The sequence below is a fragment of the Panicum hallii genome, chromosome 6 (assembly GCF_002211085.1).
Source record: "Panicum hallii strain FIL2 chromosome 6, PHallii_v3.1, whole genome shotgun sequence".
Lineage (NCBI taxonomy): Eukaryota > Viridiplantae > Streptophyta > Magnoliopsida > Poales > Poaceae > Panicum > Panicum hallii.
Window position 1 is genome coordinate 39,112,803 of NC_038047.1, and position 25,128 is coordinate 39,137,930.

Below are 25,128 nucleotides of genomic sequence, written 5' to 3' on the forward strand. Positions count from 1 at the left end.
GTGGTGCGATCTCCAGCGGATCCTGTCCTGATCCTGGAGTCAGATGAGATGAAGCGACACTGTGCCTGTGGAAAGTGCGGAGACCTGGAGACGCCGTGCCCGCGCGGAAACGTGGCTCCGCGCAGCCGGGGGCGAGGGCGACGGGAATCAGGAGATGTACGCGGATCCGCGCCCCGGAACGGATCGGCACCTCGACAGTGAGAGAGGTCGCTGGCCACGGGTTAGGTGGGGAGGGAAGCGCCGGCCGGCAGCGAACGACTTTGCGCACTTTTTTTTTAAGAACCACGTTGCACACATCACGTCAAAGAGAATCTTATCATTTAGAAGTATTAAATAAAGTTTAATTATAAATTTTTTTTCACAGATGGGTGCTAATTCGCGAGACAAATTTAATGAGCCTAATTAATCCATAATTTGCCACAGTGATGCTACAGTAATCATCCGCTAATCATGGACTAATATACCTCATTAGATTCGTCTCGCGAATTAGCACGGGGTTCTGCAATTAGTTTTGTAATTAGACTTTATTTAATACTTCTAACAAGATTCTCTTTGATGTGACCCCTCTAAACTTTAGACCCTAGGAAACGAACACACCCTGATTCCGTCCACAGAGGAATGCAACTCTAACTTTTTGAACAATTTTAAATTTAATCAAATTTATATAAATAGTATTAATATTTATGTTATAAAATAAATATTATTAGATTAATCATGTAATATATTTTCGTAGTGGAGATATAAATGTTAATAATTTTTTATAAGTTTGATCAAATTTAAAAAGAAGTTAAAGTTATTTAACTTCTCAGAAAATAACCTGATAGTTGCATTCTTATGTGGACGGAGAAAATAGTTGCCTATGATTCCGGGCCCACCACGCGACAGTGACACGCCCCGTTGCTTCCTCTTGTAAAGAAGAAAAGATGCGCTAGCTTGTGGCCGCGTACGCGACAACTGGTGGAGCTTTCTTTGTTTCACTGCTCCTGCTTCCGTCGTCTTGCGGCAGTGGCGCGGTGCGAGTGCGATGCCCAAACTTTGCTGGGAGATTTCCTTCCCTGGTGGCCAGGCTGCCATGTTGGACTAGTAGTGAAACGGGATTAATATATTGAAGCATGATTGCCCATACTTGATCAGTAGTTTATGCTATCCTTTTGGTGGAGTTGTGATTCCCGGGTTGATATTTTCTACTACCTCTGAAAGCAATGTCCCGGACTCGCGGTAGATCTTGGCATCTGCAGAAAATTGGGCTTGGTACGCAATACCGTTTGACGCCCCGAAGAGGCAGGAGCTACCAGCTATACACTCTCATCGTCCGTTCGACCCCCGCACTCTTCTTGCAAAGCCATGCTTTGCCACTAGCATCTTTCACCTACCTTTTTTTTTCTTTCGCAATTCTTTCAAGTCATCAAGTGTGCCTTGGCTGATTCATCACTCGTCAGTGCGTTCAAAAATGCACGTTTCTACCCATTTATGTCTCTTGGCTTCCTTACAAAAATCCAAAATGGAAAACATAAAAGGATACGTCCCTGCCCATTTTCCTGCTGCATGTTCCCAAATTGATGTCTTTCAACTACAAGAATTTCACGATATGTATTGAGGTAGAGAGAAAAAGACACCCCTCCCTGTGTCGCTCTCCCGGGCGACACGGGGGACGACCGCCGCTGCGTCTGCCTTCCCTCCCCAAGCTGCCTCTGGTGGCCACCGCCGCCGCCAGCGACCATCCGGGCGGCGGCGGCAACCCGTGGCCGAGCTGAAGTCAACTCAGCCCGCCTCCCCACACCCTCTCCTCCCCCCCCCCACCTCCCTCCTTCTGGCCCACAACCTCGTCGTCCTTCGCCTCCGCCGCTAGCCGGAGCCGGATCCGGCCTTCTCCTCGCTAGATCCGAGGCCCCGTTGGCCGAATATGCTACCGCGCCCGGGTGGGGTTCGCCGCCGCCGCCTGCCCTGAGGTGTTGTGCCCCCGGTGGCTCGGGTGGGGCGCGCCGCCGCTGCCCCCGCTGCCCGCGGGCCCCGGGTGCTGTGCCTCGAGTGGCCAGGGGACATGGCCGCGCGCCGTCGTCGCAGAAACCCCAGAGGTGTTGTGCCTCGGGTGGTTGGGCCCTGGCCACGTGTTGCCGCCTCCCTTGGGTGGCCGCCGTTGCCGCCGCAGCCCCCGAGGTGCTATGCCTCGGGTGGCCGGGGCCCTTGGCCACGCGTCGCCGCCCTCGGGTGGCCGCCACCGTCGCAGCCCTCGGGTGGCGGTGGGCTCGCGACGACCGCCGCCGCCCCTAAGCCCAAGGTGCTGCGCCCTCGGTGGTCTGGGTGGCCATGGTCGTGGCCACGCCGCCGCTCTCGGGTGGTCGGGGGCCGTGGTCGCGCTGCTGCTCGCCCGGGGCGGGTCTTCGTCACGCCGTCCTCATGGGGGCTGGATGCCGGCCGCCGATCTCTGGCCTAGGATGCCGGCCTGTGATCGCCCTGTTGCTGCCTCCGCTGCCGTCCCTTCTGGGCGGGGTGCCGGTGGGCTCTCCTGCGTTGTGGCAGCATTTGTTGGCCTTCGGCTTTGGGATGGGAACAGGGTGGAGGCGAAAGCCTATGACAGCGACATCCTCGGGCGCCGTTCACCTTCTTGGATGCGTCATTCTTTCCCCTTTTCCCTCATATCCAGTGGGCGTTCCGGGTGAGAACGTAGACCACGTTGGTCGGACGACGACGGCGCTTATGGCGTCGCTCCCTCCCTGGAGGCGTCGTTTTGGAAGCTTTTGCTGGTGGCGGTCATCTGCTCTCCTTAGAGAGTTTCCGCTTCAGCGCCCACCTTCGTTTAGCTTCTTCTACATTATCCGGGTTGCATTGGTCGTCAGTTGGCGGACGCTTAGTTGGTGGACGCTTTGCCGTCCCTCTCTTCGCTGGCGGATAATTTAGTATCATCATCGTCTTGGTTGGAGATCGTTCGGGTGGATGATTTGCCGCCGTGGTTGGTTGATCGGATGGATGGTTTGCCACCTTGTTTGGTTTTGACTAGGTGTGTAGGTTCAGGTTAGTCTCCTCCCCCGTTGTTCTTGTCAGTCGTGCTCCCCCATTGTTCTTGTCAGTCGTTGAGATCGCCCGTCACTTGTTTGATGGTAGTTTGTATCCATTTTAATTGCCTTTACCTGGTCATATTGCTTTCCTCCTAATAAAATACATGCTCAAGCACGTTTGCGAAAAACTACAAGAATTTTGCAAACATAGCTGCACAACACCTATAAACTTCATAGGAATTTGATCGAAGGCATACACAACTCAATCAAACTCGATGAGACCACAGAACTATTTCCGTAAGCTACCTCTAGCTTATCCAGATCACGAAAGAATGACCCCTTCACGAAGTGTACGATAGCTGCAACAGAAATGGCAAGAAGTTGCTAGCTTTCCCGAAGATGCACTGCTTCACCCAAACTTGCATAGCCAGCTACATCTTACGGACTACAACTATATCAAACGGTAATACTGCTAAAGTAGATACATTATATAGATGTTTATACTTGACAGCTCATGCAGATTGGTAGTCCACACTCGTCAAAGAAAAAAACTTAAAAGATTGCCTCAGTGGCCCAGTCCAAGTTGATGCTTGTGCCTTCTGTGGGCAGAAATGCCATGCCACACCGCAAACTCCATTTCTCAACTTTTTCCATACAAGTATGATATCAAGGTTAGACAAGACATTCTATCACAATAAATCGGGTAACCGGCCATAAATGTAAGATAAGTCATTCCTATTTTTCCCCGAGATCTCACGTGTACACTAATACACAAAATCAAGACTTTTTACCATCTGGAGGTACCTCTACGCCCATAAGTCCTAGCAAATTCGAAGCTGGACCGGGAAGGCCTTGTTGAGAAGAGTAAGAGTTTAGAATGCTCTCTACAAGGTTCAAATCCACGTCAACTGGAGTCATCTCCCCATCAGTAGCTGCAGCATTTGATGGGCCCTGCAAGGCTCCACAAAGTTTTGGATCAATAAAATGAAATAACACTTCTAGCGAAAATGAAAACAGTGCCTAGTTTCTAATTAAGAGTTCAATAAGTCAGAACCAGAAACATGGAATCGGATTCGCCAAATACAGGTTCACTGATCATGAGTAGGTTGGATTGCATTACAGGCTTGAACAATTTTGCAAATGATAGGGAAAACCGGTAAGAAAAGCAGTAACATGCTAATCCAAAATAAGAAAAATCTGCAGACAGATGTCACAGAAATGAATAGGAGCTTGTATATATCGATTTCTTCCTGCGTAGATTTACAGAGAAAGATGCTACGTGATAAACTTCTTCAACTTCAAGATTAGCTGACCATATTTAACTAGTCAATCCAACTGGACTATGTCAGTAGGACAGTAGCAGGTCTACAACATGGCAGCATCCTTGGAAATTTAAAACATGGCACGGAAACCTTGAGTTCAAATCACAATATAACTACTAGGAAGGAAATTAAAAGCCAATGAACATGGGAGCCATCTGGATGTTGGGAGATCATTAGTGTTTTAAAGTTCTTGTGGAACCTTAACGGCATAAGATGGTCCTCATTCTGACCTCAATATGATTTTTTTTGCAACCTAGGGACATTTTTTCCCCTGAAAGAGCATCATCATGATAGGACTTTTAAGCACCAATTTAGCTAACACAGTGATCCGAAGTCTGTCAACTTTGCCTACTTTGATTCAAGAGTCCACGAGGCACTGCCCTATCCTAAACATAAGATGAAAAAAATGGAAGCAGGCAACATCTCAAATAGACAAGGTTACCTCATCGATGGTGCCTGTGCGTGGTGCGCGAGCAAAGCTTTTCTCAAGAGTGGTACTGCTTAGCTCTTTGTTTAAAGCATCTGAATATGATTCCATAAAAGAATCATCCATATCCTTGTCACCTAATTCCTCAGGAAAATCATTCTCTTCATCAGAATCATCTGTACCACAAGAAACACTCTTAATCAGTAACTTCCAGTTCATAGTGAGGTCTAAAACTAAGATTCAGGTATCATGGAAGGAGCAGAATGAAGCTGTAAAAAAAGTTTGAGACATATATAATTAAGAACCGAAAGAATAACTAGTAATACATGAACATATGAACTGGAAGAAGGTACAACAATATAGTTTATACGGTTTGACCAATCCCAAAAACATCATAATTACTTTACAGCCCCTTACCCTGTTAACTACTAGGCACATTTGTTCAGTTTCCATTTAACCACATAAGAAATCAAACATTTAATACGTCAGCGATTTAATCATCATATTCACTAAAGACATGAGCAACTAATAGAGGATCTCAGTTTGCAATGATCTCAAATCAAGCCATCTCCACCCCAAAAAAGTTTCTAAAAAGGAGAAAGAATCTTCACCATATGGGATGACCCAACACTAATAACCATTTCTGGGAATAGCCAACACTGATAACTGACAGTGTAACATAGGTAAAAGAAAGGCTCTTGAATGACATTTGAAAAGAAACAGATACCAAAGTCCATGTCAGATGATGAGGATTTTCTATCAAAACCATCATCGCTGCCAGCTTGCTCTTGTGAACCTTCACCAAAAACCGACTCCATGGCCTTGAAGAACTGGTTGACATCTAGGTCCACTGATTCCATATCTCTCCTACATGAGGGGAAAAAAAATCAGTTGATGAACACCAAAAGGACCTTTTCAGTAGCAAGATGCTCACTTAAGTAGATATAAATAAAAAAGGTTAAATCAAATGAAACCATTCAGGTAGCACAAGCACGAGCAAAACAATCCAATTGCAACTCAGATGTACACAGAAAATAATGTAACATCTGTTTTTGCTCTACCTTTTGTCTATTAAAAAATGATTTGAATCTGGCAAATATCCTTCAGTCTCAACTCCCAACTATTAAGGCTATAACTTAAAGCCACCCCAGATCTAGGGCAACAAGCATAAACCTATACTCAATTCAATAGCATTGTATACAGATAACTGTGAGATCAAGATATGTCCTAGGTTATCCTCATGTGATAAGGCCATCACACGATGCTAATGATGTCTTCTTAGATATTGATGCAGGCACACGCTCTGAAAAGATGGACTGCATGAAGCGTCTCAAGCACAAGACAGAACAAATTGGAAGGTCCCTACTACAAAAACAAATTCACATACCATAGTAACAATATAGACCAATCACTCGTAGCAAAAGGCACAGAGATGACAGAAATTACAGCTGATAAATTTGCAAAATAGTGTCTGTTGGGAATTGGGATTACTTGTTCGGCAGTTAGATTAAAGTTTTCTAGAGCTTCATAACTGATGTTCTACTTACAATCTTATACATATTCAATATTCCCAGGTGTAGTGGACATTTCCGTGATTGTAAATGGACACGAGAAATTCCGACTAAAACTGTCTATATCTTAAAGAACACAGATGCCAGCAACAATCGAAGAAACAAAACTGAATTTCTGAAGAACTTGTCCAACTGACAAGTTCACTCAGTGATATGTTAATCAAAACAGAAACCTATGTTACAAAAATGAAAATGAGTCTAGAGGAAAACCTGTTCGCAGGAACTTCAGCTCCCTCAAAGCTGGACATTTTACGAACAAAATCTTGCATGGATTCTGTAATCTCTCCCAGCTTAAACTGGTCTGCCTGGGATTTAGAACCACCAGATACACTTTGCTTTTGACTTTTCCGGTGCTTCTTTGCAGCTTCATACTCTTCCAGTTCTTTCTCCCTTTCGCGGAGCTCAGCATTTAACTCCTCCTCCCCACCATATAACCAGGAGTCACCATCACTGGGAGGAAGATCAACGCCTTTAAATTCATCGGCTGAGTATGGCATTGATAGGATTTCATCAATTCGACGGACTGGTTCACTTAGTATCTCCCTGTGACATACCACAAGAGTGTTATAACATTGAAAAAGAATTGCACTGTCCCTGGTAATTTAGTTTAACGATATTATCAGTGGGTCAAATAGGTGTTTGTGGCACAGTATGGCAATGTTCCAAAAGGCGCTAGGCGCTCTCTAGGTGGTGACCCTCCGCCTAGAGCCTAGGCGAGCTTAGGCGAGCCTAGGCGTTTTAAGGCGTTTTACACAAATACATATATTATTACATCTAAAAGAAAAAACAAAGCAGAACGGTGGGCTTAGATGGGGAAAAAAAGGCACATCGAAGATTCCAGCCCACCTTACCTACTCCAACCGGCAACCTTACCCATCTACCTCCCAATTCTAGTCGCACACTCACATGCCCGTCGGTGCCAGCCTCTGCTTGCGCTCGTCGTGCGCCTCCTCTGCCTCCTCCCGGATGTGCTCGTCGCCCGGTGCCTCTCTCCTCCCGGTCACGCTCATAGCCAGGCGCCTCTGCCTCTCCTCCCGGCTGCGTAACAAGCGGCGCCTCTGCCTCCTCCTGGCCGCCGCCCACCCTCCTCCCGGCCACCACCTGCCACTAGCCTCCTGCTGGCCGTGCCCGTGGCCTGCCCCCCCCCCTCCCGGCTGCGCTCGACGCCTCCGTTGCCACCCGCATCACTCAGCGGCTCTGGATCTGGTGGGGACGCCACCTAACCTCCGCCTACCCCCTTAGGCGAGGCGGTGCCCCTCCGCCTAGCGTTGAAGCGCGCCGAGGCGAGCGCCTAGCAGCGCCTTTTTGAACATTACAGTATGGTAAAGCTAGCAAAGGTAGCTTCAAGAATTATCTGGAATGTCATTCACTACTTTCTTATCATTTTCCTAGAGAACATGGCTATGACTGCACTTAATGAAGGAACAGATAATGAACATAAAATCAGACAGATTTTTCTCAAGGGTAGAAACTAAACAGCTTATGATTGGAATAATTGCATGATCACGTTGTTTGGCATAAAAAATAAATAGATAGCTAAATCCACAATGTTAGAAAGTGCAACTCAACATACCTCGTTCTTGAGTACAAAGTGGAGCTCTTGTAATATTGCATTGCATTGTCCATAACCCTATTATACTCCTTTGACCCAGGAAGCAGCCCCTCAAAGCACCCAGTCGCCTCCAAGCTTTTCCTGTAAACCTCCCACGTGCTCCCTTTACCTTCTTCCCCCTGGCGTCGTCTCTCCTGGTACATCATCTCGAATCCGCAGGCAATCTTCATCCCCAGCTCTGCCTCCATCCATTTCTCCGGCCCCTCCTCCCTTCTCGGCATTGGGTAACCCCTGGGCGCCTGGAAGTTCTGCTGCACGAGCTGTGCGTACATTGCTCGCGTCATTCGCACCGAGGTTCTCACCATCTCGACGCCCTCCCCACTGGCCACCTTGAGGAATTTCTCCATTCTCGCCGCGTGCTTCATGGTGTCAATGTCCCGGTCATAGAACCCCTCGACAGCTCGCGCGATCAGGCACGGCTCCTCCTTCAGCACCTTCGCCACGGGCGCCGGGACGATAACACGCGCCGTGTGGAGGTTCTCCGCCGCCCGCTCGGGCAGCCCGGCGATGCGGCGCTGTATCGCCGCCTGGACGGCGTCGGGGGCGCGGGTGTCGATGGAGTCGTCGTGTACGGCGGCGAGCGCGGCCTCCAGGGACGGCGTCTCCGGGAAGAGGGAGGGCGGCAGGATGTGGAGCTCGCCGCGGAAGATGAAGACGCGGTTGGGGGCGGACTCCGGGTCGAGCCACCGCGGGAGCGCGAAGGCGGCCTCGATGAGGAGGAACTCCCCGTCGGAGTCCCAGGCGCGGGCGGCGATGTCGGGGAAGGCGCGGGTGAGCGCGAAGAGGAGGGAGACGGCGAGCCACTCGTCGGGGAGGGAGTCGCCGAAGCGGAGCGCGCCGTGGAGGTGGGGCACGGGCGGAGAGGCGCAGAGCGCGCAGGAGGCGGCCGGGTCGGCCGGGATGGAGAGCGTGAAGGGGTCCCGGTGGAAGAGGTGGGAGGAGAGGAAGGGAGCGAGGTGGGAGAGGAGCGAGAGGTGCAGGGACTGCAGCGAGGCGAGGAGCGCGGGCGCGGGGAGCTTGGTGGGGATCGGGAGCGGGTAGACAGCGCAGAAGAGGGTGTCGTCCGGCGGGCGGCGGGAGGGGAACGGGAAGGGGTTGGAGGCGGAGGCGGAGGCGGTGGCCGCCATGGAGACGAGGCGAGGCGAGGCGAGGGTGGGAGACGGGACTCACAGAGCGGCGCGGAGTTTGGGTCCGGGCACGGGGTTTGGGGGATTTTGGTAGAGACGGACGGCGACGCCGCCGCGGCGGTGCGGGAAGGTGCTGGATTTGTGATGACTTGTTGGTTCCATGCAGGCCAGACGCCAGGTGGGCTCTGGCCCTCAGCCGAACCCGCTAGGAGCCGAGTCAGGAAGTCCCAGTAAACTTCTCGCACTCCGGCACAAGCCTCGTACTGAAGATCCATGCCATCTCCTATTTTCATGGCATAGTCCCTAAGTCCAAAAATGTAAGTCATTCTACAAATTTCTGGACAGATTAACAACGATGTAAAATAATTTTGCTTGCTCCTATTTATTACTTATATTTGACGCTAATTGAGTGTCTCATACACTTGCTAAACGGAATAAAAATTACTTGTTTTCTTCAACATTTTCAGATCCCAGTTACTTGTTTTTTGAGATGGTTTTTTTTAGACGGAGGGGGTAATCCATATTTTTATGAAAAAATAGGCTGCCAACAAAAATTTTGATTAAGATAGTGTAATGCATGTAGGGGTGGTAAAGAGTCTTAAATTTTAGTCTAGATAATCTAAGGACCAGACTCAAAAAAGTCAGTACTTTTATCTTATATGATTTCAAGCTAAAACCCAAGTAGAATTGTAAAGAGAGCACTAGAGCTACATCCACTGCCACCCCTAAATGCACGCAGTTTAAATATGTCGATGGATCACTCGAATATTGCAAGTTTCAGTTTGCATGCCAATATAATCAATCAGACAGGAGAGATCTATTTCCAGCAGCATCTGTTTACTAGCTCAGTTGTGCAATACATACAATTATACAAGGGAGGGGGCAGATTATGGTACAGATGGACGAGCTAGCGTTGCTGATGGACGACGATTAGAATCTGGGGCTCTGCTCTGCGTCTGCAGCGCACGGGCCTAAAGAATCAACCACATTGCCCGGGGCAGAAAACTGCAAACCTAGAGGGAAAAAATGGCCAAGGCAATAAATTGAATGATCACTGATCAACAAATTGCGACAGCGACATTCGCCAAACCCGCAATGTAGGTTCCATGGGCTAGACGATGAAATGGTCCATCATGTGGTTGATCACGTCTGCTCCATCCGAGTTTAGCCAATAGCTTTTCACCTGGCATTGGCAGAGTACAGGATTATTGTAATGGGCATGTACCAGGCATACGCAATGTTAGTACAAAAAGTGCAGTGAAAGACGATCGTTTGGAGCCAGAGCTAACACGAGCAATGTCATCTTTAATAAACAAAAGAAGAAAAGCTTGCCATGATTCAAGGTAGCATTAAAAGTGTTAGTACCAGACAATCTGAAGTAAAGAAAGATATTAACAATTAATTTACTAAGCTTGTAAGTTTGATGCATGATACAATACAAACAATTGTAAAGTAGGGAAAAGGCAACCCTGCAAGCAAGAGGGAGTACACATCGCCATTTTTGTCCTTCTTTAGTTGTATTGGATCAGAATTTACTAGGTATTGATGTATTTAAGGTATGACAATGCTGCTACCAATACCAACAGATAAAAGAATTATACTAGTAACATTTGAACTTGGTGAGTGAAATAGCGAAGTTCCTCGCAAGCACTTATTGGTATCTTCTAGGAATACTAGATGCAAAACACAAAAATACACACTCTAGCGAGCTCTCTATGCCTCGCATTCTACTTTATCCATCTGAGCTGCCCAAGGGAAGTTCAGATGGCACAAAATGTAAGTCATCCAGTCAAAATGTGAACTTAATCAAAAGAAACTGCAATTCGAAATAATTTTTTTTTTAAAATGGACCTGAATGGTGTTATGCGCAACTAATCTTTGGCTGCTTTTCTGGAAGCTCACATCAACACGTTCCCATGGAACTTGCGTAAGGCCTCTTATCATCTCCTCTGCATATAGAGGGAATTCTTGTCAGCTGTTGTTAAACAAATCAATCTTAGGATTTTAGAATAAACTATATTCTAATCTGAAGAAAGTATAATGTTCAGTTAAGGATATGCAGGAAGTTGAGAAATACATCAAAATCATTAATGGACAATATAACAAATATTCCATGTAGCAAATTTGACTGAAATGGTTGGAGATACAATCTTTATAACTTCATGTAGAAAAATATTCCATAGTTACTATGCAAAAACAGAGGTTGGAGATGCAGCACCACCAGAAGACATGCATAATTCTCTCAGCACAGGGGAAAAAAGGCAAAAGAAAGACGTGTGATTCATTTATCTCTAGGCAGGAACTACAAGGTACCGCACAGCCATAAGCTAACTTAAAAATTCCAGTATTTAATGGCTCTTCATGCATTTCCTCATCAAAAACAGATTGCATGAGAAGTCAGCATACCTTCTGGGTCATAAACATTAGCATGGGCTTCTGTTTCATTATTGTTTGCAACTTCCTTTTCAACATAGACAATATGTGGGTATTTTTCATCACGAACAAGAAGACAATGCTACAGGTACAGAAAAAAGGTAAATTGGTTCAATAATAAATACAAATGATAGTCCATTTATTTACAGAGCAGAAAGTATAAAACGAAAGTACTGCTAATACATACTTTCGGCAACTCATGCTGACGCCGGATTGATGATGTTCTCCACCCAACCATATCTTTCCTTAAGTTAAGTGGATACCATGTCAGAGGTTAGAAATGTAACTCAGAATGAATAACTAGTACACAGAGAAGAAACGAGGATCTTGAAGGATACGGTCAAAATTGGCATTAGCATATGCTACACGCCGTTTGAAGGAGCGCAACGCAGATCTGCATAAGAGAATATACTGTACTTAGACTGGACACGACTGGAAGAAAGAATAGAAGGACCTCATTTCCATACAAACCCATAATATCAACCATTTCAAATAGAAAGGAGACATCAATTATTCCATGTAACAACCTGAATTGTAAGTCATCACAGTCATCAACCATTCGAAGGAGGAGCGGCCGTCTGCCATCATCATTGTCTGTAAGGAACAAATGCTTTCCAGTTCTCCCAACAATCAAGTGTGCAGTTTCTGATGCTCTTCTCTCAAGGAAAGGCAGGCCACATAGAAAAGGCAGCTGGTGGAAGAATCTGAACATGAGACTAACATTACTGAAGAATTTGAATGTTCTTGCTCTACTTCAAGCGAAACCAAGGCACTTCGTGATTATAATAACACATAGGAAAACTAAATTAACAGAAAACCTGAGTATCCGGTAAATTAGCAGAAATAACAAAAACTAAGGCCATGTTTGGAATGGAGGCTTTTCATAGGAATTTCAAAGGAAAATGTTCCTCTGTTTTTGCTGACGTCATGAGCGTTTGGAATGGAGGAACACACAGATCAATTCCACAGGAAAGGATTGGTTTCTTTCGCAAAACGCAGGAAATAAAACATCCAGTCTGGGCTCTGGTTTCGCGGAAGCCCGAGGCAACTCGAGCGAGACAGAGAAGCATTTCATCGGTTTCAATCCAATTAAATGGAGACAAGAGAACCAGACAGATTAGGGAAAAAAAAAGAAATCGCCTGGAGAACACGAGCTTTGTCTCAAACTTCACCGACGAGTGTCTGCTTGCTGCTCTTTTTCAAAAGAAAAAAAATGTCTGCTTGCTTCCGCCCGTCCGGCAACCACTCCCAATCTCTTCCTGGCAATTCCTCGTTGCTATCCATAACAACTTGTATCTGTACCACGACCATTGCTGTGTCAACTGTGATCTGTGAAGGGTGTGATGAAGAGGAAGAAGAAACAACGGAGTGATTGGCTGCTGTTCTGCGGATGGTAGTCGATGGATAAGGACGACCTGCTGCTGGTATGTGTGCCAGCAGATGGAATGAGCTCATGGACCGGTTGCCCTACATGTCATAGTAACAGTTGTTTGTGATTTGCTTTTTGTTATTTGATCCACTAATATTATGAACCAGTATTATTTAATCGTTCACTGTGTGCTAAGCTTGTTAATATCCCAAGTCTTTGTACAAATTCCTGTAGCATGAATTCCTGCATTCCAAACACTCTCTCCAATCCCGTTCCTGTGTTTTCCATTCCTCTGTTTTGCCACTACACTCATATTCCTTTCCTGCGTTTTTTTTCCTTTCCTATGTTTTCAATTCCTTCAATCCAAACAGGCCCTAAAGTTCTATGAAGTTGCATGGCTGGTTAACTTGCAGAGATGTAGCTAGAACCTACGATTTCCAAATAATCAATTCAAACAATGGTAGGGTAGTGTTTAACAATGTGAAGTTAACACAGAAAATAATTAACTGATTGGTTTGACTCTTGTTGTATAAACAGCGAAAGAGATCAGTCTTACCTGTTTGTTTCCACTTGAACCCAGATGTGGTGATGCAAATGTTATAAAATTCATAGGTTCTAAGCCAGCAATGAGACCCTCCAAGTGTTCAACGTCATCTCTGCTCTTCCCGGCAGAAAACTTACTTCTGTTATTAGGTTCATAAAGCCTTCCTATAGCATATCTGGCAACAAGACCACCAAGAGAGTGTGCCACAAACGAGATCTTCTTCACACCAGTTCTTTGCTCTACAACCGATAGAACCTATAATAATTCAATTAAGTTCCAATATGAAATGATAAGGTTAAAAATATATGAAAAGAAGCCCAGATGCTACCAACTTGGCACAAAGTGACACATAATTGACGTTGCTAACTTCAACAGGGCTTGTATATAATAACAAAAACACCATAGATTGTGGTTAATGTTACATAAAAAGAGACGAATTGGATGGATTGTCCAAACATGGACATGCAGTTAAATTCTAACAATCACCGAAATGATTAATCAACATAAAATATATTACCTCATTCGCAAGCCTTTCACCCATTAAGTCAACACCGTCGAATGTCTGAGTGGCAGAGTTGCATTGACTTCCTGCACAAAAAGGTTAAGTCTAAATCTATTTACAAAAAAAGGAAGAATCATAGAACGAAGAGAAGATGGATACAAAATTCAAAAGGTATTTCACAAAACTACACTTACACTTTCCAAGCTATAAACAAATATTATACTTCTATGAACTTATTCAGAAAGCACTTTTAGAAATAACTGCACTTTTTAAGGCTGGAACAGCAATGACAAATGTGGTTGACTAGGCAACAAGAACACTGCCACGGACTAACTTGCCACATGGACATGATGTCACAATGTTTTAAAAGTGGCATTTGGGAAGCATCAGTTTTTGTAAACTTTGATCAACAAATAGTGAGGTTCTGAAACTAGTTATTACAAGTGCAGTTTTTTGATAGTTTGAGTACAACAAGTTCAGTTCTGTGAACTTCCAAAAGTCTGCCTAACTTATGTAAGTGTACGGTCCAGGAAAAGAAGGAATAAAAGATCTATGTGCTTGCAGAGTTCCTTTGAACTTATAAGAGAATTCCTATATAACCAGGTCATGTCAACTAAGACTTCTTGGATCAAGATTATCAAGATTTGACATGCAACTAGCCAATGCTACAAATGCATCTTATGATTGCGTAGGAAGAAAGAGTGTCACAAACTAGTAATGGCTAATACAGACTTTCTCATATCTAAGTGGTCTTAGGAGGGCACAGTTTTACTTCACCTACATGCCAAGTTGTGCTGCCCATCTACATCACTGTCTCCTAACAGATTTGTCAGAGCACTTAGTCACACTGTGTGGTGGATCAGCTTACAAACTCATGTGTCTCTTTCAAACAGTAGCTTCAGTAATAAATAGGATGACAAGATGAGAAGTGCCTAACCTCCCATTTTCTCGTCAACTGGACAACTATTTGCAAGTTGCCATGGACTGACAGACACTCAATCTTCCATAATTATTTCATACATCCCAACTTCATGTTGTAACTTCATCTAAAAAAAATCTTTATATAGTCACCATCATGTTTGTTCTAAGCATTCCTTCAGTACACGTCTACACTCTATTTCCTAGATAGTTACTGTATTCCAACCATCCAAAATCGTATCATGAATTGGAATATTAGACCAATATCACAATACAGTACGCCCCCCCCCCCCCCACCCACACACACACACACACATAAAAAAAATGAAACACAAGCACAACTCCACAAATGGAGCTTCTAACTTAGCCCACAATCCGCGACTCAACGAACAACTACATTTAAGCAATCAGGCACGAAATGCAATACGCAACGGATTGGGGTTACTCACGGTGCACGATCACCTTGTCCGGCATCCGCCTCACGAACTGCTCCGCCGCGAACTTCCAATCGTCCGCGCTGCAAAACGACAACAGGGGCAAAACTTAAGCCACGCCAAACCAACACGCGCAAGCCGGGCAACCAACTAGGCTCCAGCGCACGCGGATCCACCTCCCGACGAGGCCATTGACCATGATGACGAGGTGCTCGGGGAACCCCCCGCCCTGCGCCACCTCCGCGTCCGCACTGGCGCTCCACACGTCCTCCCCTCCGCCGCGCGCCGGCTCGACCTCCACCTCGGGCGGCTTCCCCTTCGCCTCCTTCACCGCCGTCGCCTCCGGCGCGGCCGGCGACGGCGCCGGCCGGAAGCACGCCGTCCACCGCCCACCGCCGCTCCCCGCCGCCGCCTCCGAGGAGCTGAGCGCCAGCCGCAGCCTCGCGACGGCGCGCGGCCACCGCGAGGGCTGGGCCCCGGAGGCCGGAGTCGCGGCGCAGCCCATCGAGCCGGTGCCGGCGGCGATCATCCGGCGACGAGGAGGGTGTGGGGGCAGGAGGGGGAGACTGTACCGGCCGCGTAGACCTAGATGCGGCGTGCGGACCGGCCTCTGCTGGTGGTTACTTCGCGGGGAAGGTGGGGACCCGAGGGAACGTGCAGGTGAGGAGGGGCAGAAGCTTCGGGGCGAGCAGGGGAAGATGACAATGATTGTACTGTGCCAATGGAGGTGACGAGGGGGAAAACAAAAGCAAGCGAAAATGCCTCGTTGAGTTCATGGGCTGTAAAGCGCGCAAGCAAACCAGCCTGATCCGGTGGCTGACAATTGACAACCAACCACCACTGCTTCAAGTTGCAAAGCTTACCCTTTTTTTTTTTGAAAAGGCACTATATAGTTGCTAGTTGCTACTACGTTGGCAGTAAGGTTTTGTAAATTAGCACTCAAAGCTCATGCAGATCTTCTATGTTCTTATGAGGGTTAACTTATTTTCCAATCAACATATTACTCGCTTAAAAGAGTGTTTCGGCATCAGTATATTCTTGCATGCTTAGTTTATAAAAAAAACTCTTGAATATTTCAATTGAACATCTGAAATAAACATAGCTCGATTTTGTCTTGAAAATTAGTTCCAGAGCATTACAACTTTGCTATATTTTGCATATTTTCATAATCAGAATTAGTGGTCAATGTAACATACTCGTGGCTATGTTTATGTCTAAGACATCACTGATCCCACTAGGTATAAATGACTTGATAGTTTTTTTAATGAAAAAAATTGAATGCATAAATGACTTGATTGTCTTGGTCTAAAAATTTGGTTTTCACGAAAGGATCTTATTGGAAAAACTTCAATAATGGAAAGTGGGAGAAAGCTCCAAATAGGAGCTTCCCATGCTTGCCTTGGAGTTGAAGAGCGGACATGCGTTCAACTTAGACGTACGTATGCGTGCGGGCGTGGATGCAGTGTGTCAGTTTCAATTTGTACTAAATAAAAGGTTCGTTCCAAGCTTCCTTCTAGTCTCGAATTAAGCCAGTTTTTAGATTATAACTCAAGAAAGACAATTATCAACTCATCTGAGCTATTCCCTCCGTTCCAAATTATTAATCGTTTCAATTATTTTAGGTGCAAAGTGCATGTGCATACACCGATAGTGAAGTGCGCAGCTGACATGCTGCTTGGTGCCTTGATGCATGCATCCTAGTTAACATCAGACCTTTCGAGATCGCTGACACAAGATTTGAATACATAATCCGCTAGATGTATTCAGCTAGTGGCGCGCATGTATATCGTCAGGGACAGAGGTTGATGTCTTAATCGGGCACTTAGCCATTGACTTCGCAACGGCCGATTGACCTCGGTATGGATTTGTTCTGGCGGATAAAAGCGTGCGTTCAAACTAGACAAGGATGTCTCAACCAACGCTTTAAAATGCAGGTCTGGCTCTTTCAGTCTGCCCTTTAGCAGAGTGGTTCGGTTACCGTTCGCTCCTGTCGCCGTGCATCCTGTTGCGCGGATCGCGACATGACTCACTTGACAGTAATTCAATCAAAGAGGACTGTACTAATAGAGCTGGGACGCAGATCCAAGTAACTGTCAGTAATTCAGTATTGGGCAATCGACGCGGGCAACCACATAATCCGATGGTCCATGATGGTATTCCACAGAATTACAGAGCAGACAACAAGATACCACTTGGCATCAGCTGCAAACAACCAGATACTGTGGTAGCGCATTAGCAAGAACAACCGTAACAAAGATAATCTCAAAAAGAATAGGTTGATTTGTGAGCTAAGTTTGGTACTCTGGGACTCTGGGTACAACATACAGCCCGTGGGTTGGTACATAGACATGCAGGCACAGTAAAAAACATGATTTTCACGCCTCAACTCAGCAACAGTCAAGGAACAAACCTGACTGTGACGATCAACGCACCGAAGCAACAGAGGAAACAAATACAATCCTCTGCTGATCAATGTACTGATAAAGGGCAAATTGTTGGAAAAACAAGGTATCCTGGGACTTGCATTTTTCACCCGGTCATATTTGGTGTGATTCGTCCAGCAGACCAGCTTGTAAAGGGCTTTCAGCATCGATCTGCCTGGCTGATTGTAGCAGTGCACAACTTTTGCTGCTGTGCATTTCAGGGCTTCGAATGCTCCACAGGTTTATCAGGGACTGAAAGTTCATCTTTGAGCATAAAAGACAGATCATGCATCTGAGCAAGCAACTGTTCTACATTTGTATTAACAGACTCTTGTTTCTTAATAGCATTATTACCAAGACTGTTAGTTGGCCATAATGAAGATAGCGGATCAACATTGCCCATCTGCTGCATTCCCTTTGTGCTGCACAAAACAAAAATGTGTGAATAAATAATATTATTAACAATGGGATCATTTGATATAAACATTAGATAAACATATATGGCATGAACCACAAGAGGAAAGACATCTAATGAACAATCATCTCCTAGTGGCCAAATTCTGGCACCTGACCCAGACAAGGTCAACAAAAACTAGACATGTTACTGAGTTCAGTACCGGGTAATCATAAAGTTTTGGGTGGGTTAAATAAGTCCAGCGTTAAGGCTTAGCTTGGACCACTACTACAATAGTTTCCTTTTTTTGGCTCATCTGCTAAACCTTAGGTTTTGCCATAAGAACCCAGGGAAAGTAGATAGAGAGTATCAGAAGAGTCTGCCAACCTACAGAACCACATACACTGGTATAAGTCCTAACCACCTGTTGTATTTGCCTTTATACATGGACCACATGTATTTGTTTTTAAAGAATTACAATAAATCCCCCTAATTCAGCAATATAATTGGAGGCTTTGAGTTCTGCTAGCTTGCTCCCTGGGTTAATATACATGAAGTTTGAATATTGGGTGACTGGGTCATTGAAGTATATATAATTGATAACCCAGTTCTTCCCATACCATAAACAACAAAGGTTCACATAATCATAATCCGTAAATCACTAACCTTTTCAAGTGTTCATCAGATGGAACTGATTTTTCTTCATTAGGATCCTCCTTTTTATCCTTTTTATTTTCAGATGAAGCTAGCTGCAAAACACTATCAAATTCCATTCCTTCTAAAGCATCAGGCTGTGATGCTGAGGGTATATCAAATAATGAAGCATCTGAAGAAACTTGTAAGCTTGTTTGCTGGGGATGGGAGTTTTGGAAATCTTGCCAGTCATCAAATAGATCATTATCTTCACTTGTCTGTTCAGGTTTCTTTTCATTAGCATGACTCGAGGCCCATAAGTCCAAAGTTTCAGTTCCTGAAGGATTTTTCACCAGGTTCCCTTCTCCAGGAATTTTGGTACTTGTCTGAGTTCGATCAAAACTGGCAAAATCCTGCCATCCATCAGATGAGGCATCAATTCTCCCAACACCTTGACTGCTTTTGGATTCCTTGAAGTTGCTGGTTAGCCACAAATCCAAAGAATCGATTTCTTTAGCTGGCTCAGTTGAGACACTAGTCACTTCCCTCCCAAGATTAGACATATTTTCTTGCAGGTTGCCTGTCTTAGTAAAATCTTGCCAAATATCATATGCATCGCTTTCAGCATTTGTTGAGGATGTCTTTGCAGCTTCCTTATTGCTGCCATGCACCCAGGATTGGACAGAAACAGTTCCTTCATGCTGCTCAGACAAAGCACTCATCATTTCCCCACCTGTACTAGATGAAGTTTGCTGCGCTTGATCAGAACCGGTGAAGCCTTGCCAGTCGTCCAACATATTATTCCTATTCGCCATACCAGTATTTGCTGGCTCCCTAAAATCTCCCATGAACCATGAATCCATGTCTGTTTCTTTGTGACTGGCTTTTGGGACTTCCATCATGTCTCCAGTGTGATTAAACAAAGTAGCCTGCACTTGACTAGAGGTAGTAAAATCTTGCCAATCATCAAAAGAATCATCTGTTTCCTTACCCATTTCCTCAGTGTTTTGTGCTTTAACATTGCCAACAGGCCACAAATCAACAGGATTAACTTCTGAAGAACGTTCAAGCGAGATGCTGCTCATTTTCTCTCCAACTGATCTCACCAAATCTCGTCCTTCATCACTTGTTAATCCCTCCACCGAATTGTCTAAATCTCCTTGTTGACCAGAAATAGAGGCAAAAGCTTGCCAATCATCAGAGGAGTCTTCATTAGCATTGTTAGTTGATTCCGTGCTACCTACTGGCAAGGGATCCATTGTTTTTATGTCGGATGAATCTCTCTTTAAAGGCTCCACTATATGTTCTCCTGCATTTGATAGGCTTCCCAGATTACCACTTCCTGCAAAATCTTGCCAGTCATCAAAAGCTTCATCATCATTGACTCCAGTATCATCCCTTCCAGGCGATTGATCGCTCTTAGCAAAATTCATATCAAAAGAGTAGTCAGTGAACTCAGGAGCACTATTTTCAGGAACAATTCCACTGTTGCTCTCCAAGACAGGGGCAACCTTTTGATTAGAAAGGTTATCCTCAAATAAAGTATCACTTGCTGAAGCCAAATCTTCTGAATGATGTTCTAGGATGGCACTTTTCGCACTTGTTTTATTTTCAGTGCCTACTGCAGGGTTATTGGCAATTGTAGGAGCTGGGAAACTAAACTCGGCAGCAGAAGAGCTCTTAAATAGATCAGGTTGATTGGAGTCTCCTGTGGCACTTCCCGAGCTAGCAGACTGAAAATCAGCATCCCAACTTGCAAATGCTGGATTAGCTTCTATCTGGTTTGTTCTTTGAGAACTCATTAATCCTTTAGATGCGGCATTCACCTCTGATCTTGAAGATTCATGGCTTTTGCTATCTGTTCTTTTCTTTTCCTGCGCCACAGTATAAGTTTGTGGAAGAGAAGCAGCAGCAGTCATCTTTTCTTTTCTTTCAACGAAAAATGAGTCTAGGTTAGCAGCTGATAAATTTAGCGTATCCACAGAAGAAGATTGCTCCGTTGTTATGGAACTTGCAGGTGTTTCTTTATTCTCAGGGAGGCAAGTAAGTTTTAAGTCCAGTAGATCAGATATGATCATCCCACTGCTTGGTGCTTCCTTGCTTTTATTTGAACCCGTAGTATCACTATCAAACTCTACAAACTCCTGAATGAAAAAGTGAAACAAAGGGGGGAAAATCCTCCATCAGCTATGAGTAGAACCAGGATTAAGCTTCAGATGTGAGACTACAGTTCCTGCCTACTTTTAATTTAAAGAAAACACTGGGAGAGTGACACAAATTCTGAAGAATTAAGTACTAAAGACAAATAGGTGTACACCTAAACTTCCATCTGTCCAAGAGACCAATAAGGTCTACTAGAAGATTCGATCTTACTTAAAGTAATCCAAAATTGCAATGTATGCAAGAAGCAAGATCAATATTCCTTAAACCACATGTAGCTTACATTCCACAAATGACTTTTTCTCATTCATTATGATTATTACATGGAGAGTTAGCAAGTAAGAACTGCATGCTAATGGTGTGGTAGCCAATACAAACAAACACTACTTAAGCAGGTATGCATGCATATTTACTTTAAACACGGAATATCCAACAAATGCAGCATTCTCTACAAAAGAATATATATTCTCTATCCGATTCACTCCCATTTCAAGTGTTGGTTAATAACACATATGAATCAAGATTAAAATATACATAAAGATTTTGCTTCCATGTGTGTGAAATCAAACCAGAAATATCAGAGTTCACTGTGGCACCAGCATAACACATAGGCACTTAGATCCCATATGGGTAGCAAGTTTTTAACTTCTAGGCAAGGAAATAGTACCCCAAGGCCCCGTTTGGTTATAGCAGAGCCTCAATTAAATTATAGGGCATGACTGGATGAAATGGTCAAGCAATTAAGTGGGAACGGATCCCTGTTTGGTAAGGAAGGTAGCAGGTAAATCTTTGATTCTACTCAGGAATCAAGAATGGTGTGGTTGTGACAACATGTTCCCTGATAATTATTTCAACATAACTTGCCGGCTTTCTGCAGAGTTTATTTGATGCCATTTGAGCTCCAACTATTAAGAGCTTCTCCAAGTAGCTTGCAAGTGAGATTATTCTAGAATGTGCAGTTGTAAAAGTCCTTGCTACCAAAAGACCATTAAGATTTATAGGGCAAGCTAAATGACATGGTTGCTTGATCAGAAATTCAGATTTCTCGCAAACTACTTTGGTAACCTCAATGAGAGCACCTAGTAACCAAGAAAATCCTGGGCAGGCTACTCAGAGCAAACTAAAAGAATTGAACAGTATGGATAACTATTGTGCATTTGATCTCAGGAGGTTCTCGCTCAAAGTCATGGGCACCAACTGAAAGGGGGCTTCTCAACAAAAACCTACTCAAATTGCTAGAACCTTGATAAGCAGGAAAAAATCTTTTTGATGAATGATTCAAATGAATATCATGTGACAAAACAAATGAAAAGAAATAAATGACTGTAACAGAGACTTGAACGTGAGGTCCTAGATATAGTGTCCTACTATACCATAATGTGCATTTCATTTCCAATTCTTTTTCTTTACATTAGGAAAACAGTGATCATAATGTTTGAAGCGATTAATGTTCTCTCTAATGGTAAGATTATTACTTTAAAAGTAAATTAGTATTCTAAATTTATATGCTACGAAGTCCAGATTTAACTAGGCTATGCTTCATGTATCGCACGCTCCTGCCTAAATAGTATGATAAATCTTCTTTCTGTATTGTGATTGCCTCATAACTCAAAATGCTAGCCGTCTTTCATAACTCTTGAGTTTTGAGCGATCTAAATTTTCAAACATATGAGCCACGACTATTATACTATTAAAAAGGTGTACAGACCCGCTTGCAAGGGGCAATTCTCTAACTACTTGTTACTTCTTCGAAACAACAAAAAAATGCGCAATAGCACTTCCGCGGACACGTATATTTGAAGTTCTCCGGGAGCACAACATCCACATAGAGAGAAATCCTAATTCTCTTCCTTTAGGCCAAATGCCTAGGCTCAGCTTTGCTAGAAAGAAGAGCTCACAAATCCTAAGCACCGAGACCCAAATGTAGAGAACCTTAGTGTCAAATAATGTAGGTAGGAGAGCTCACCGATCCGTCGAGCCCTAGCGAGCCGAGCAGCCAGCGGTAGGCCGCGCCGTCGCGGAAGGCGATGCCGCCGCCTTCGGCCTCCTCCCCGCGCCTGGGACACCCGCAGTAGGCGCATAGCGCGGACTTCGCGCCGCGGAGCAGCCCTCCCGCGGCGCCGCAGCGCCCGCACCGGACTCCCTCCGAGGCGGCGCCAGAATCGAAGGCCGCGACGGCGTCGGTGACGGTGGGGAAGGGAGGGGCGGGCGCAGCGTCCGCTGCGGGGGCACCGGCGGCCTCGCGGAGCGAGGACTGGATGCGGTGGATGACGGCGGTGGGGATCTCCATCGGCGGCGATGGAGCGGGGAAGAGAAGTGTGCTCGGAATTCAGATCTCTCCAGGTCCCCTGGCTGTGTTGGGCAGTTGGTGTAGGTGCTTCGTGCTTCGCCCTCGTCTCTCTTCCCGGTGGGACCTGAAAGATTACCGGCGTGCAGGTGGTTTTGCTCATTTGCAGGAGTGTGCCAGCGTATACACTACAGTGTGGCCTTGAAATTACTCCAGCAGACTGGTATTTTAATTTTTTTCAAAACACACGTATACGCGTATATACACTCATCTTATAAATACATACATATTGTACCCTTATTATCTCTGATAGATTGAGACAACAGATCTCAAAATTATTTAAATGATGATTATAAGTTATCGTGATATCAATGGACGCGTCGCCGTCGCCTATCAATGAAAGGATAACGCCGGTTAAATTCTGATATAAATTTAGAAAAATATGAGCACCAGTACCGAGTTGATAAATCGATAAGCTTAAATTCAGATGGTCAAATTCTACCACAATAAACTCTTTATCATCTGAGTTACTCAATTTGCAGTAACCTATTATATTTAGTTGGCGAATTTGCAATTCTTTTCTTCTAGTATACATTTCCACACCTCATCAATTTATATCAAGGAAACACAAGGCATGATACCCAGTCACTCACTATTATCGCGTGGGTATCATTATGATCGCTAGAACCGTCAAACTCTGTATTTAGCATTTTGAAAAAAAGAAAGAACTCTATCTTTAGCTTGGGCTCAAAAATTTTATGGACTCCAACTAAAAAAAACGGCAAAGGGTAAATCGTTCACTAAAAGGGTGATTCAATTCCCTTTCAAGGACATATACATATGGATCATCTACCGAGATGGTGATCTGTCATTCTTCGTTCTTTTGGTTGGCTATTGATTAAGATCGTCCGACATAAAGTTTATCTGCTAATATTTAAAATAGGTAAATATGTTTAAAGTTGAAGCAATAACAAAGATAAAATACAAAAATTCAGGAGCCATATGGGACGGGCTACTCAAGGAAAGGTCACGACTCACGAGTAGGCTAGCCTATTAAGAAAGCGCTGGGTGGATCAAAATTGAGAGAGAATGATGCGGATGCTCCATGTTCGACTAGAAATACTCTCCACATGTTCGTCTAGCTGAGGCGAACTAGGTCTCTCTCTTTTGTTTTCTTAAGTAACCCATGGTCCATTTGGCAATCAAATACTGTCCATTAGCTTTGTTTTCTTAGATTTTTCTTTTTTCTTTACTTAGGCCCTTGATGACCAAGATTCTTCCAATCTGAGATTCGATCAATTTTTTATTTCATAAGTTCGTATAATAGCTGTTTCTACTAATATAAATCTTGTTCCGGATGTATAATGATCTTTCTCCACAAGTTTTGATAATTTTTCCTATGTGTATATTTATTCTTTGAATCCATTATATGATCCATGTGTACAAATTTTTACAAGTCCATATGCCAATTATTCTAGCTGTATAAAATCTTATTACAGGCTGTATAATTGTTTTGTTCCACGGGTTCCCATGACTTGTTCTATGACTAATTTTTCGTGGGTTCCATCATTTTTTTTCAAAATATATAATTTTTTACTCCCTCACATACTAATTATTTTTTCTGTACGAAATCTTGTTCTAGTGTATAACAGTTTTGTTCCAAAATGCAAGTTTCCAAGGTTTATTTTATGTATATATTTTTTTCATAAGTGCCATCATTTATTCCATGTGTATACTATCTTTGTCCATAAATATTTAACATTAGAACAAGCTATTTAGTTATAAATGATTTGATTTGCTTGTCATAAACGTATATATATTTGGAAATAGAAAGAGTAATTTTTTGTTCCACATGTTTCTATTATTTGCATTAGTGTGGTAGTTTACTCTCTCTGTCCTAAAAAACAAATTATTTTAGGATTCAAAATTTATCATATAAAATATTGTTACCGTAGCCTTTGGACAAGTAGTAGGTC

The 25,128-nt window shown here is 44.3% G+C and overlaps 3 protein-coding genes across 5 annotated transcripts; all 3 read right to left on the reverse strand.

Moving 5' to 3' along the window:
- Window positions 1–3,579: 3,579 nt before the first annotated feature.
- Window positions 3,580–9,645, reverse strand: LOC112896543 (protein ecdysoneless homolog). The gene is made up of 5 exons (XM_025964559.1): window positions 7,890–9,645; window positions 6,527–6,859; window positions 5,473–5,612; window positions 4,761–4,921; window positions 3,580–3,947 (listed from the first exon to the last, which is right to left on the reverse strand). Exons 1-5 carry the CDS (start codon window positions 9,053–9,055, stop codon window positions 3,774–3,776), a joined length of 1,974 nt encoding a protein of 657 aa, XP_025820344.1. The 5' UTR covers window positions 9,056–9,645; the 3' UTR covers window positions 3,580–3,773.
- A 176-nt stretch (window positions 9,646–9,821) lies between these two features.
- LOC112896544 lies at window positions 9,822–16,011 on the reverse strand. Its single transcript, XM_025964560.1, has 10 exons — window positions 15,432–16,011; window positions 15,271–15,338; window positions 13,919–13,989; window positions 13,414–13,656; window positions 12,016–12,179; window positions 11,827–11,882; window positions 11,676–11,728; window positions 11,462–11,570; window positions 10,907–11,004; window positions 9,822–10,238 (listed from the first exon to the last, which is right to left on the reverse strand). The coding sequence occupies exons 1-10, from the start codon at window positions 15,782–15,784 to the stop codon at window positions 10,167–10,169; spliced, it is 1,287 nt and encodes a 428-aa protein (XP_025820345.1). The 5' UTR covers window positions 15,785–16,011; the 3' UTR covers window positions 9,822–10,166.
- A 1,377-nt stretch (window positions 16,012–17,388) lies between these two features.
- On the reverse strand, window positions 17,389–23,269 carry LOC112897290. 3 transcript variants are annotated; one of them, XM_025965563.1, is made up of 4 exons: window positions 22,832–23,269; window positions 18,739–20,849; window positions 18,033–18,100; window positions 17,389–17,930 (listed from the first exon to the last, which is right to left on the reverse strand). In XM_025965563.1, the coding sequence occupies exons 1-4, from the start codon at window positions 23,153–23,155 to the stop codon at window positions 17,896–17,898; spliced, it is 2,538 nt and encodes an 845-aa protein (XP_025821348.1). In that variant the 5' UTR covers window positions 23,156–23,269; the 3' UTR covers window positions 17,389–17,895. The 3 variants fall into 3 exon arrangements, with proteins under 3 accessions (XP_025821348.1, XP_025821347.1, XP_025821346.1); XM_025965562.1 differs by having other exon boundaries at window positions 17,389–17,942; XM_025965561.1 differs by having other exon boundaries at window positions 17,389–18,100.
- Window positions 23,270–25,128: the final 1,859 nt, after the last annotated feature.

What these genes read in the sequence shown, in the direction of transcription:
- LOC112897290 (XM_025965561.1), bottom strand. Translation starts at nt 23,155, where the DNA reads ATGGAGATCCCCACCGCCGTCATCCACCGCATCCAGTCCTCGCTCCGC. An exon ending in CGCTAGGGCTCGACGGATCG is followed by an intron (nt 20,850 to 22,831) that starts GTGAGCTCTCCT and finishes TTTTTCATTCAG; the next exon opens with GAGTTTGTAGAGTTTGATAG. An exon ending in TCTGATGAACACTTGAAAAG is followed by an intron (nt 18,101 to 18,738) that starts GTTAGTGATTTA and finishes TGTTTTGTGCAG; the next exon opens with CACAAAGGGAATGCAGCAGA.
- LOC112896544 (XM_025964560.1), bottom strand. Translation starts at nt 15,784, where the DNA reads ATGATCGCCGCCGGCACCGGCTCGATGGGCTGCGCCGCGACTCCGGCC. An exon ending in GTCAATGGCCTCGTCGGGAG is followed by an intron (nt 15,339 to 15,431) that starts GTGGATCCGCGT and finishes GTCGTTTTGCAG; the next exon opens with CGCGGACGATTGGAAGTTCG. An exon ending in TGCTAATGCCAATTTTGACC is followed by an intron (nt 11,729 to 11,826) that starts GTATCCTTCAAG and finishes ACTTAAGGAAAG; the next exon opens with ATATGGTTGGGTGGAGAACA.
- LOC112896543 (XM_025964559.1), bottom strand. Translation starts at nt 9,055, where the DNA reads ATGGCGGCCACCGCCTCCGCCTCCGCCTCCAACCCCTTCCCGTTCCCC. An exon ending in ATCATCTGACATGGACTTTG is followed by an intron (nt 4,922 to 5,472) that starts GTATCTGTTTCT and finishes CTTGTGGTACAG; the next exon opens with ATGATTCTGATGAAGAGAAT. An exon ending in GCACAGGCACCATCGATGAG is followed by an intron (nt 3,948 to 4,760) that starts GTAACCTTGTCT and finishes GGAGCCTTGCAG; the next exon opens with GGCCCATCAAATGCTGCAGC.